Below are 12,666 nucleotides of genomic sequence, written 5' to 3' on the forward strand. Positions count from 1 at the left end.
CCATTTTGCTGGCTAAAGTTCTATTTTGAAAACGGAGGAAAGACTTATTTGCCGATTCCACCGATCAAACTGCCAATCGCCGAAACGGCCAGTGGAATCAAAGCGCTCAAGAATCCTCCTTTGATGCCTTCGGTCGCCAGTATGTCTTTGCGTTGCTGTAGGCTTGTTCGTGGGCGAAAGAGCTTCTGTACCATAGAGCTGTGTTTCTGCAATTTCCTGATCTTATCCGCTGAAATGCCGCTCTCATTTCTATTACCCACGTTGTGGATGCATTCAAGCAAAGCGTCAATTTGCCCCGCGTTGGCGATTTCCAAGAGTTTTGCCTGATTCTTTTTGCTAGTTTTGCTCAAGAGCGATACAAAATCGATATGATCGGCGGCAGTGGAATCGCGAGGTAGATTCCTCTGCCTATTATAAGACTGTCTCCTCCCCGTTCCTTTGCGTCTCCCCTTCTCTTTACTCCGAATTAATTGCTCCATGAGGTGTATATTATTTGGTAGCATCTTATACTGGCACTGGTAATATATAATTGCACAAAACGATCTCTTTTGACTCAATGGCCCGTATTCTAGAAGAATCCTAAAAGCGTAAGGTGGCCCTAAAACGGCCCTTTTAGTGACACCTTCACCATTTTCTATTCTAGAAGCATCCTAAAATACCGCCAAAGGTATACCTGAAAATCCTCTCCTAATGCAAAGGTTGACCCATTTCTAGAAGGTTTTTTAGGATAAGGAATTCCTAACTTTGGGCTCATCTCCACCTTAAATCGTTAGGATACCCTTGGGGTATCCTAAAAGTGTTCCTTACAGGCTGATTTCTGTCACTTGTGCACAGACAGCCGAGAAGATGGGTGACTTTCTTCAAAGAATTGCTGCGTTAAATCGTGTGCGGGCTGTTTATCAACCCAGGATAGACCAAAGAGTGGTGGTGAGGCAACCGCGTGGACAGTACCGGGACGATATTCATGAACTAAATGACGAAAATTTCCGAAAACGGTACCGGTTCACTAAAGCAGGATTCAATTATGTGCTGAACATCATCGCCGATGAAATCCCCCCTGCTCAGAATAATCGAGGACACCCGATTCCGCCGGTTATTCAGCTACAAGTGGCCCTACGTTTCTACGCCACGGGAACATTTCAGATCGTTTGTGGTGACCTTAACAATGTTTCGCAACCAGCAGCGAGTCGGATAGTTGCCAAAGTATCCCTAGCCATTGCTAGAAAAGCGAGGAATTACATCCGAATCCCGAATGACAATGATGCCATAATGATGCATCACAAGTTCTTCGAAAAAAACAGCTTTCCACGTGTCTTGGGGTGCATTGATGGAACACATGTACCCATCCAGGCTCCAAGTGTGGCGAACAGAGAAATCTACAGATGCCGTAAAGGTTTCATGTCTCTGAACGTGCAGGGAATAGCCGATGCAGACATGAAGTTCATTAACATTGTAGCAAGGTGGCCTGGCTCCACGCACGATTCGCGTATTTTGGATAACAGTATGGTTTGTGCCCGTTTTGAAAATGATGAATTTAACGGTCTGTTACTTGGAGATTCCGGATATCCTTGCAGGTCATTTCTCATGACTCCTTTCCGAAATCCACATGGTCACGCAGAAACCAGTTACAACACTGCACAGAAACGCACCCGTAGTGTTGTGGAACGCATGTTTGGAGTTTGGAAACGCCGCTTTCCATGCCTACGAACAGGCGTTCGTGTTAAACTGGACACAGCTATGTTGATCATCACTGCAACAGCCGTGTTGCACAACATTGCAGTCGACCTCGCCGAACCCGACTTCGACAGAGATGCTCCGGAGCCAATTGATGAAGAACTCGCTATTGAAGGGAATGATTTGCTGGGAAATGCTGTGAGGCAAGCAATTGTCCAGCAGTATTTTCAATAATACTAAGGTGGCAAATACTACGAAACATGTGAAAGCTAATCAGTCCCCTGTTCGTATTTCTCGAACATGGTGATAGGCTTTGCACAGGTTCCTCTGTCACCCTGGTAACCTGGATCAATATAGTAGCATCCCTTTCGTGATGATCCCCCAGAAAATTGCCTCCAGACAATTCCCCCTCGAGGACAATTCCACTTATGTTTCCGACCTCCAAATTAGAGGTCAGGGGCATCAGACGGTGGCGTCAGCACAGGCGTACTGTATAATACCCTTGACTTATATTTTTGAGGTTGGGAACATATAAATAGTGGAATTGACCTCGGGGTTATCCTGGGGGGTGGGGGTGGGGGGGGGGGGGGTGGGGGGGGGGGTTGTCCTAGGAATCGACCAAGGGACTGGTTAGCTTTATTGAAATAACGAACACAAGACTTGATTTTATGCCTGTTTTGATTTGGGTGCATCTCTTGACAATTTACTCCAACTGTGCAAGTACACGGGAAATCGAAATCGTACTTGAGTCATCTCCATCACGTGAGTTTCTTTGCCGTTTGATGAGATCTGTCAGCAACGTTTCCTGCAGTTTCCAAACCTTCATGCGCTGTTCGTGTTCGGCAATGCGGCGTTCCTCTTCAGTTTCTTGCATGAATATTTGCTGCTTGTAACGTTTGACCTGTAGCTCATGCTCTATCTGCTGCATGTTCATCACTGACTGATAGGCAGATGCACTGCACGGTGGCTCATCAGGGGTAGATTTACGCTTGGTTACTTTGGCTGCAGAATCTGACTCACGAATTAGGATTGGTTGGATCGAAGGAGTAGCAGGATCACTTGAAGTTTCAAGATACTGGGAGTTCGGCAGTTCCGCGGAGGTTGACGGCCTATGAGCTTCATCGAAAAACGAAGCGTCGCTGGGGGATTGCGATGAGCCAACAGCTGCAGTTGGTTTCACTCCATGGGGATTCACTGGAAAAAATGTCAAGGCCAATATTATACTGAAAGCATGGAAATGTTATTGATATCAACCCTCATATTTCTGAATTTACTTCAGGCCAACCAAATTTGTTTTTATACATTTGCACTGGTTTCAATGTAAACAAGTTAACAACAAGACTGAAAGGAATGAAAATCCCCTGGATTGTAAGTCGTCTTTACAATAACCAGGCATTGTGGAAAGTTTGGGTTGGATTGAGTGACGTGGCCACAATCCTAAAATAGAAATTCAATTGGACATCAAGAAGCCGGACTTGTATTCCCTGGACATTTATTTCTTTACATCGGCGTATGGTAATTTGTTGATGTGGAAGCAGCTCCATTAAATAAAATAATTAGGATATATTTGGCTTCATTTAATTCTCTGAGGATAGCCGAACCTTCACTCGTGCATGTGACATAAGCCCAGGGCTAGGCTGTTCATAAAATATGCGAGGGGAGGATGCGGTGTGCATTGATGGTGCATGTAGCACTACCAACCTGGGACATGATACCCTGCATCATCGTCAACATCATTGTCTAAAGGCTCTATGACGTCGCTACATATCGATGCTACTGTGTGGGCTGAATCATCGGCTTTGTCCTCTTCTTCCATCACTCCACCACCTGTGCGATGCCTGGCTTTCTTTTCCTTGGAAACGTCTTTTTTGGCCTTAGCCTTCATATTGTCCCACATTTTTTTTATGGCCTTCATGTCCAATTTGGAAACATTTTTCTGGCTGTTGTACCGTTTCAAAATTGTCTCCCATGCAGTTTCCTTCTTTCTCCACACTTTAGAACTGTTTTCCCTCTGTTCAATGATTCCCTTCTCGCTTTCAACCAACTGCAACAGAAGTTGCCTCTCGACATCGGTCGAATTTCTTCGTTTCTTCCCTTCTTTTTTAAGTTCATCCATCATGGAGTGCAGCAATGTACTGTACCTCTGGAACAACCACGAATTCACACTGTTAAACTGCCACTCGGGCCTATTATCAGTCAACGTGTCCTGCCTGACCTCTGCTCGCAGTGCGTGGCAGGCTATTGTTCAACGCCCGGCAACATGGTTAGGAACACCTTCAGGTCCACCTGAAGGAAAGTGTACTTTCCTAAAGGAACTCTTCAGGCGAAGTTGTTCCTTTAGGTTCACCTTACAAAAGGAAAAGGATTAGGAAACTTTCAGAATAGGCCACAAGAAAAGTTCACCTTACGATAGGTTAACCTTAGCAAAGTGGACCTTTGGAAAGGTTCACCTAACCCTATATTTCAGGAGTCTTATAGAATACGGGCCAATGTTTATTGTTGTCTTCTCACACACCGCATCCAAGTGAAGCCTATCACATTGTTCTTAGCGGTTTTTTGCCAAATTTGCTTACTATTGTTGTACAATTTTCGTGGTACAAATATTCTTTGATAGTCTCCGAAAAGGTCTGTCCTGAAGCGAATCTCCTCCGGACTATTTTGAGTGCCGTCGACGAAAAGATATCCGTACGGTTTTGAAGTTGCCTTTTCATAAATTTCCATGAAAAGCCGTTGGTTGGCCAGCATAATCCTGGAGCCGAGATGACGGGCTGTAGATTTATCTAATGGACTATGGAATAGCACGTAAATATGGGCGCAGCGTTGTAGAGTAATGCGTTCCGAGCCTTGGTAGAACATATTTTGCATCAGAATTATCCAGGAAAGTGAATTTTGATGACATTTTTCTTGTCGCCATATCGGAAATAGCTTTGCTCTTCGAGACGACCTCCATTAAATCGTCGTAGATATGCAATCCGAACTTCTGCTCTCCGTTGTGCTGTTGCGGGTGAATGTAATCGTCCATATTTTCGGGCAGTCCTTGAACTAGCTTTATTCGCTTTCTCGTCGTGTCACTTTCAATATCAGCCACGGTTTTACTTCGCTCCCCATAGAAGAGATATAAGTATGTAGTCGAATGGTCTATCGAAGATACGACTGGCATTTTCGATCAAGCACACAGTAAATTATGTTTTCCCGCTCAAGGGCGCCCCTTGAATTATGGGCAAAGCAATTCTGCCGTCGAAACTTTGCCCTTCTTCCATTATGGTAAAGAGGGCATCTAGTGTAATTGGTTTTTTTCACAGTATACGATGAGATGATGTGGACATCCGTCTCAATAACTTTCTTTCACAGTCAAATTAATATGAAACACGAGCAAGCTCTGATGATGATCAAAGATGGCCTGGCAATCTCTCACCGCCTTCAGGCCTCCTTGTAAGGGGAGTCACTTGTCCTTTGTCCACCCATTCGTCAATCTCGACGGCCAGCCTCTGTAGTGTACGAAGAATTGGAGCTTTCCCTTGCGTTTCCGGCGTTTTAAAATATCGACGTGATAGGTTTGCTCATCCGTTGGCATCTCAATTTTCTGCATCTGATGTTCATAAAACGAGCCTTTGATCAGTTCTTGCTGTAAGTCATGCAGCTTATAGGTGGGTGGCTCTGTCGCTCTGCGATGTGCGACTACAAAATACTCTTCTGTCCATTTGGCAGCCGATCCTTTCTCAAACAGGCTGGTGGGAATTCGAGCAAAAAGAACTACGTCCCCGATTTGGAAACGAAAAATGGCTTTTTTCGGAAATTCCTTTCCGTACAGTTTGTCCAATAAATACTCTTCGTGTTCAATCTTCACATCCCTGGGTTTCATACCGATTACTCTGTGAACGCTTGCATTGTAAGCAGCCAGCAAATCGGGCAGTGCCTCCAACCATCGGTGTGTATTGCGTTGCGTGAACAAAGGAAACATTCTGTCTTTCAACGTTCGGTTGAATCTCTCCACTAGGGCCGCTTTGGGATGACTGTAGACGGAAAATAGTTTAATCTCACGCTTTTTTAAAAGGCTTTGTACGTCACCCTTGGCCTTGCTGGTGACTGCCTCCGACCGATGTCTTGTGCTGTACATTTTGGCACGCAAACCAACAAAGTCCACAATGGGATCGCACGCATCCTCTCGCTTGAAAGTACCTCGAACTTTTTTGTTCGTTTCGCAGAAGTAGGGCGAGTCTTTCGGATAATTAGACAGATCGAAATAGCGTCGGTTCGCGAAGAAGTCCTCGTCCACGTTCCCCTCATATTCTTCTAAGAAATACAGCAGGCTATCCGTGTCCGTCATCAACAGGTGGCACCGGTCCCCGTACGATGGCTTAATGAAGTCATAGTGCATTTTGTACAATTTCATTTTGCTTGTTTCGAGACAGACCATTCCCGCTGTGATTGGACGATCCAGAAGTATGCTGCGGGGTTTCATTTGTATGCCTACCTGTTTCCTATTGTAAATGGTTACTGACTTGTCCGACACTAGACTCATATTGATGTGCTTTGATTTGTCTTAGAGGAATTTCCCGTAGCAAGAATGAATTGCTTTTTTCCAAAAGTCAGATTCGCAGGGATTGTTTGCCGCGGCCTTCCTCTGCTCTGTGCAGAAGCTGACGAAATCTTTCATCCAGGGCGACTGATCGAAAGCCAGAATCCTATGCACTTTGCTCAGCGTCATGCCCAGCTGAAGATAATATAGCAGGTTTTTCAGATAGACAATGTAATTTGTTCTCGGCCCAAGATGAGGAATCAGTTTTTCTCCGGTGGCGGCACTTCGTATTTGTGAGGGATCCATTAGTTTTCCGCCAAAACATGCATTAGCCGACTCCACTGCGAAGGGCATATGCACAGTTTCTCTGGCGCTAAAGGAAAGTCATTGTGCGAATCGTGTAGACAAGTAGGATATTCGAGGTCCACCTCCAGTATGTATCCTGTAGTACTATCGTCTGATAAAATTCGTTCGGGTCGTCAACCTCGATCCAGTGATAGTTTCCGTGCGGTAAATCTTGACTGAGGTAGTAGCCGTAGAGATTCGTCGCGTGCAAATATCTGCGCGCCACTCTTCTTGTCTGATTCTCCTGAAAATATCCCCTTCTCTTGAAGATCATCATCATTGTCAACATATATGTGGGCCCGTCGTTGAAAAATGGAAGCGACAACTCCACGAATGCCTTTTTTGACAAACAGATATTGCTCCAGGTCTTCTATCAAGTCTATATGAACTCTTGTCATTTTGAGCATGGCATCGAATGTCATTTGAGGGGCCGATATATATTTTACTGGATCTAATTGAAAATGTTTCATGGACATGGCACGAAATTTCTCAAAACAATCGGCTAGTAGTAAAACGTCTGTTTGGAGATAGACTACAAGATAATCACCAAAGGTCTTGCAGTTCATTGTTCGCCATACCTTTGTTGCATGCTCGTAATTCTCCGATGAAATGGGTTTTTTTAGCGAATCGAAAAATGCCTCGACCGGCGGAAGCTGCCTCTCTTGAAGTTTTGATGGCTTGTCCAGATATTCGTAGCAAAATACACCCTTGCGCAACAAAAGATCGTACATTTCACTCGATCCTTTCACGTATTCGGAGAGGAGAGGAAATGCGCTCTGGCTCTGCTTCATCCCACTTTCCGGGTCTACAATAGTGCTAGTCTTGTTTTTCATCAATTCCACTAGATTTGCTAAAGACGAGGGCAAGAATTAAAAACTATCCAGAAAGACTAACGTTTGACAATATATGGCCAAGTAGTGCTCTGTGTTTTTAGGCAAAAAGCGAAATTTTTTCGATTCTCCATCTTGTTTTGCCAATTCCTCTACAAAAAGGTGATTGTCATATCTTGTGGCATTATGCGCCAAGCAACTGATCTGTAATTCCCTTTCCGAAGCATAAGTCAAGTTGCAACGATTACAGAGCACGTATCGCATCCGATCCGCTTGCAAGTGACAATGGTCAATGCACTTTTTCACGCCTATAGTGAATTCAATGCCACACATCTCGCAATGCTGCTGCGAGACAAACTTCTTCCAATCACGCGAAGACATATGTTCAAGACTGTCTTTTGAACAATGCAAATCGATAATGTGCGCTTCCTCGATCTGTTCATCACAGCTGTTTCAGCTAAGCCTAAACATGACATCGAAATAAACCATTCTGCCTACTAGCCTGCTGCCCAACGATTGGTCCATGCGAAAAGCCTGTTAACCGCTATGTAAACATTGTCGCCAATACACATCTCACACATTATCGCAATACCCATTCAGCCAAAGGGTTAATGCATTGGCATCGTTCAAACATCAGCGCGCTTCTGTACACGTGCTCGAATTAGATACGACGGTTTTCATTGGCTCATAAGTTGTGTCACATGACCATTCACCCGGCAAGAAAATTTCATGAAATTTGGACCAAAATTAACGAAACAGTGGCGATTTCCATGTTTTTTATCGATTTTTCGACAAGTTACAGATTTTGGAATTCTTCAAGACTAGATAGCCGGGTAGGCATAATATCATATATCATAAATACCCCGGCTGTTTTGCATAACTCATTTCAGTTTCGTACAGAATCGTGCGTTTATTCTGAAATTTCTCAAACTTTGATCTGCTCAAATTCAAAATGGCCGACTTGCAGACGGAGATTGAGATGGGGTTCCAAGTTCATCGTACAACATCGAATTCCCTTGATCGTTATTTAGCAAAACGAGTTACTTCCAGTATTCATTTAAATCTTTACTTTTAAAATATATATCTATTTTATGTTAGTTTGCTGTCTATTCATGCAGAAAATGCATTTGAAAAACAAATGTCTAAAAATAGTTGAGTTTTGAAGTTCGATGGTCGGGTCTATTTTGGTGAAAGGGGTACAGCATGGGTAATAGTACAATAATAAGTCATGATCGTGCTTATGAACAAGCCATGAGTTAACATATACCATAGTGTTTATGTTGAAAATATCTTTACAGATGTAATTGATAAATATAGTCTTAAAGTCGTATAACACACCAATAGTGCAATTTGTCAATGGGAAGTATGTATATCAAACATCAATTAATGACATTTGATAATACATTTTGTTCCGTCGTTGTCAATATTTCTGAAACTTTATTCGCATAAAATTCCGGTCTAGCAGAAAAAGAAATTCCCAAGGAAGCACTCGGAAATCTTCGGAAGTATTCGGCCGTGACGTCATTGCGGGGAGATCCCTTCGAACCAGAAAGGGGCTATTGTACGCCATTGTGTACAAGATGCATTGATCGAGTGAGCAATTGACCCGATTTGATGACATTTATTCAATGAAAAATGCCAAACTATTGTGTTGTCGGGGGGTGCAAGAACGTATCGGATGCACAGCTCGGGATATCAACGTTTGCATTCCCTGCTGATCAAGTAATCAGGCGTGCGTGGGTGAAATTCGTGCAGCGTTCTCGCCTTGGATTCGTCGAACCTGCAGCTGGGAACAGATCATCGGTGATTTGCTCAAGGCATTTCTGTGACAGTAATTTAATTCCTCCACCTATGGTATTCGGAGATAAGAAAAGGTAATTTGTGGTGCATCCTAATTTAGTAATTGTCAATAATTTTCTGTCCTTGAGTGGAATAAATTTGGCCCAATCTATGGATCTGATCACTGATGCTGGTCATTGGCATTGTCAGTGCATGTACATGATGTGTGTACATGTACATGGTGGTATGCACATGCATACGATGACTAGGCCTACTGACAGTGTAGATGTGACCGGTCTACTGACTAGGCTGGCACTGTAGGACTATGTAGGAGGCCTGCACTGTCACCAGGGTAGGGTCACTGTTCATGCTGAGCACACCATGAGCATGATGAGGCATGGTATAGGCCTCTAGCCTTCCCTAGGGCTAGGCCTATTTGATCATGTTGATGCCTCGGCCTACCCCGGCCCTGCTCACTCAATGCCAGTCAGTCGAGGCCATGCAGGTACAGCGTGCAGGGACAGGGCTGGCTGCGTGCGGGGCCACGCAGTATAGGAGGGCATTTTGAAAATATAAACCTCTCAGTCTTTGATTAATTTCCATTTCCCTCTCGATTTCCAGTGGTCCATGGCGCAAGAAGAAAGATGCTATTCCAAAGATCCTCTTTCCTAACCAGCCACGTCATTTGGAGGCTGAACCAAGCAATGTTGTCAAAAAGAGAGAGTGAAAGCGTGTAAGTTCACAACCCATTAATCACGTTGGAAACTGGTCACTCGTCATCTGGTCACAAAGTGGCAATAAAGATGTCAGAAAGACGTCTTTTTGACTAGTTTCTAAAGTGCAATTTTACATGAAAATATAGCGTACTACATCAGAGCAACTGACAGTAACATACATAATTCTTACATGAAGCTTACTTTATCATGTACTTAGAGTTGGAGCATTGCCATTAGAAAAATGAAACATCCTTCCATTTTCTTTCACAGCTGGTTGCAGATGCATTGTTAGAATATGATGCTTTGTACACTCATGTGGCTGACATGCCTCGCCCAGTCTATGCAATCCCAACCGAACCCGACATTCCACCAGTCCCATCCAAAATTGTCAAAGAGGGCCATTTGGCGAGAAGTATCAGTAAGTACCAAGTATTGCAATTGTAGATCTACAGTATTCAAATTGTCTTGACACCATCCTTGGGCATAGGCTGAATAATCCATCCTTTTTTTCTATGTTGGTTGGGCAATTATTGTGAATGGAGTATATCGTATGATAATTTTTAAAATTCTATTTCTATTGCAGTTTGGCATGAAGATATTCTCCCGATTTCTCCCACGTTGTCAAATACTCCAGTTGTTTGTGTGGAATATCCACCCGCAATTGTCTCAAATAAAGGTACCCAGGTGAGAATCCGTGTTCCAAAACGGTCCAAGGCAACACAGTATGAAATGGATCATGACCCACCTCGTCCTATGAATATCACTGAGGAGCTGCAGCCAATTATAAGTTCGACGCCGAAAAAGAAGTCAGAGCCACCCGTGCCATTGGTTGAAAACCTCGACAGCTCCGTCCTGTTTGATGCTTCGCTGTCCTATGCCGACAACGAAAAGAAAGATCCGACATGGAATATTGATTTTGGAGGATGATGATGTGTAAGTATTTTGATTGATAACTCTGTCTATGGACCTGGAGAATCCTAACTGTCCATAAAAAAAATATGCTATAGCTGGTTTCACTGTTTCAGTCTCAAGCCTTGCACCTGCTTTATTGTCTGATGATTTAATGACCATTCCACAAATTACTATTTTGCAGGAATGCATCCGTGGATTCACCGCAGCAATTAGTCCTTGAAACGGTGAAACTTTTTGTTGTGCAGGAAACAAACCTGATGCGACTTTTTAGGCGCTGCCTGGCCTGTGGAAGCGGTGCTACTGAAGCAGACATTTGCAGCCGCAATGGAACGATGATAACAGTGGAGCAGCTGTGTATTGACTGCGCCACAACCACGAGATGGTACAGTCAGGAACTGATTGCATCGAATTCAATTCCTTTTGGGAATATACAGTTATCAACGGCCATGATATCCACTGGGGCAATTCCCATACGATTTCTCAGAACTTTGGATTTTTGGGGATTGTATGGCATCAACCCGTCGACATACTTTAATCACCAGAGACGATTTATACATCAAGCAGTGAGGAATCTGTGGGAAGACGAGAGGATCGACTGCCTTGCGAAATTGGAGGATTCAGTCCAGTTTTCGGGAGACGCCCGATGTGACAGCATGGGCCATTGCGCAAAGTATGGGTCATACTCTCTACATGACACTGACTTGAACAAGATAGTAGCAATGGAGTTGGTGCAGGTGAGTTCATGATTTTCTACATAAGACTTTGCTCCTGTGACAACAAATGTTTGTCTCATTTAGAAGCTACAATTTAAAGCAATAAAAAGCAAAACTTTATGCATGTTGTATTTTTCAGGTCTCGGAAGTGAAAAATAGCTACCACATGGAGCTTGAGGGACTTGACAGGGCGTTGACATATGTGGAGCAAGCACTTCCCCATGTCCAGATCAAGCTGACAACTGACGGGCACAAGTCCATTGCCAAGTGGCTTCGAGAGGATAAATCAGAAACAATCACTCACTACCTAGACATATGGCATGTTGCTAAAGGTAAATATATTGTTGTACTAACTACGTACTCAAAATACTTTAGTTTTCTTGATGAAGTGTGTTTAAGGTACATTTCCTGAATTCTCACTAGGCCGTTACTACTAATAATATGCTTAGTGATGGCATTGATTGCTGATATATTATTCCTTTTAGGCATAAAGAAGAAGCTAAAAAAGTTGAAGAAGTGTCCTTTGGTGGATCAGTGGCAGGGAAGCATTGTCAACCATCTCTACTGGTGCGTGAAAACAAGTGGAGACAATGTTGATGAAAGGATTGAAAAGTGGAAGTCGGTTGCTAACCACATAGCCAACATCCATAAACACGAGAGCAAACTATTCCCCAAATGCCTCCATAGTCGCCGTGTGTGCAAACGTGGTAGAAAAAAGAAATGGTTCGAAGCAGGTAAGTGAGAGAAGTACAATTATGATAATAATACAACCCTGTCATCCTGTGCATCAGTGAGTACACATTAAGTATTGGGTTGACAACTTGGATTGTGCTAGGTTTCTACCGTAAATGGGATTGACATGTGATATCACTTTATGCATTCTTGATTTCAATTTCAAGGTTAACATAACTTCCTCCATTTGATTTCAGGTTCTGAAGATCATGACAAGTTATGCAAGGTTCTGAAGATCATGACAAGTTATGCAAGGTGCTCCTGAACAAAGACCTCCTGAAGAGTGTGGCAAAATTGAGCCCTCAAGGACAGACCTCAGGCCTCGAAGGTTACCACAGCTGTCTGCTACATTTTTGTCCCAAGATGTATCACTTTGGATACAATGCTATGACCAGCAGGTAAGTTTGGTTATTTTATTATGTCATCATGGTTTCATCTTTTCACAT

General features: G+C 43.5%; 2 protein-coding genes and 1 long non-coding RNA gene across 3 annotated transcripts; 2 read left to right on the forward strand and 1 right to left on the reverse strand.

Annotated features, from left to right (window-relative positions):
* The first annotated feature begins 846 nt into the window (after nt 1-846).
* LOC135499194 (putative nuclease HARBI1) lies at nt 847-1,908 on the forward strand. The gene has a single exon (XM_064789858.1). The coding sequence runs from the start codon at nt 847-849 to the stop codon at nt 1,906-1,908; it is 1,062 nt and encodes a 353-aa protein (XP_064645928.1).
* Nucleotides 1,909-2,377: 469 nt separating this feature from the next.
* Nucleotides 2,378-3,790, reverse strand: LOC135499195 (myb/SANT-like DNA-binding domain-containing protein 3). Its single transcript, XM_064789859.1, has 2 exons — nt 3,376-3,790; nt 2,378-2,868 (listed from the first exon to the last, which is right to left on the reverse strand). The coding sequence occupies exons 1-2, from the start codon at nt 3,788-3,790 to the stop codon at nt 2,378-2,380; spliced, it is 906 nt and encodes a 301-aa protein (XP_064645929.1).
* Nucleotides 3,791-9,152: 5,362 nt separating this feature from the next.
* On the forward strand, nt 9,153-10,651 carry LOC135499140 (uncharacterized). The gene is made up of 4 exons (XR_010449261.1): nt 9,153-9,242; nt 9,769-9,880; nt 10,134-10,281; nt 10,447-10,651. It is a non-coding gene; the product is annotated as an uncharacterized LOC135499140 (long non-coding RNA).
* The last annotated feature ends 2,015 nt before the right edge of the window (nt 10,652-12,666 follow it).

This window comes from Lineus longissimus, chromosome 14, assembly GCF_910592395.1.
Source record: "Lineus longissimus chromosome 14, tnLinLong1.2, whole genome shotgun sequence".
NCBI classification, from domain to species: Eukaryota; Metazoa; Nemertea; class Pilidiophora; order Heteronemertea; family Lineidae; genus Lineus; species Lineus longissimus.

Bases quoted from the DNA above. Each gene is read 5' to 3' on its own strand.
- LOC135499194 (XM_064789858.1), top strand. From the start codon at position 847: ATGGGTGACTTTCTTCAAAGAATTGCTGCGTTAAATCGTGTGCGGGCT.
- LOC135499195 (XM_064789859.1), bottom strand. From the start codon at position 3,790: ATGGATGAACTTAAAAAAGAAGGGAAGAAACGAAGAAATTCGACCGAT. The intron at 2,869-3,375 runs GTTGGTAGTGCT...CATTTTTTCCAG, and splicing joins TGCAGGGTATCATGTCCCAG to TGAATCCCCATGGAGTGAAA.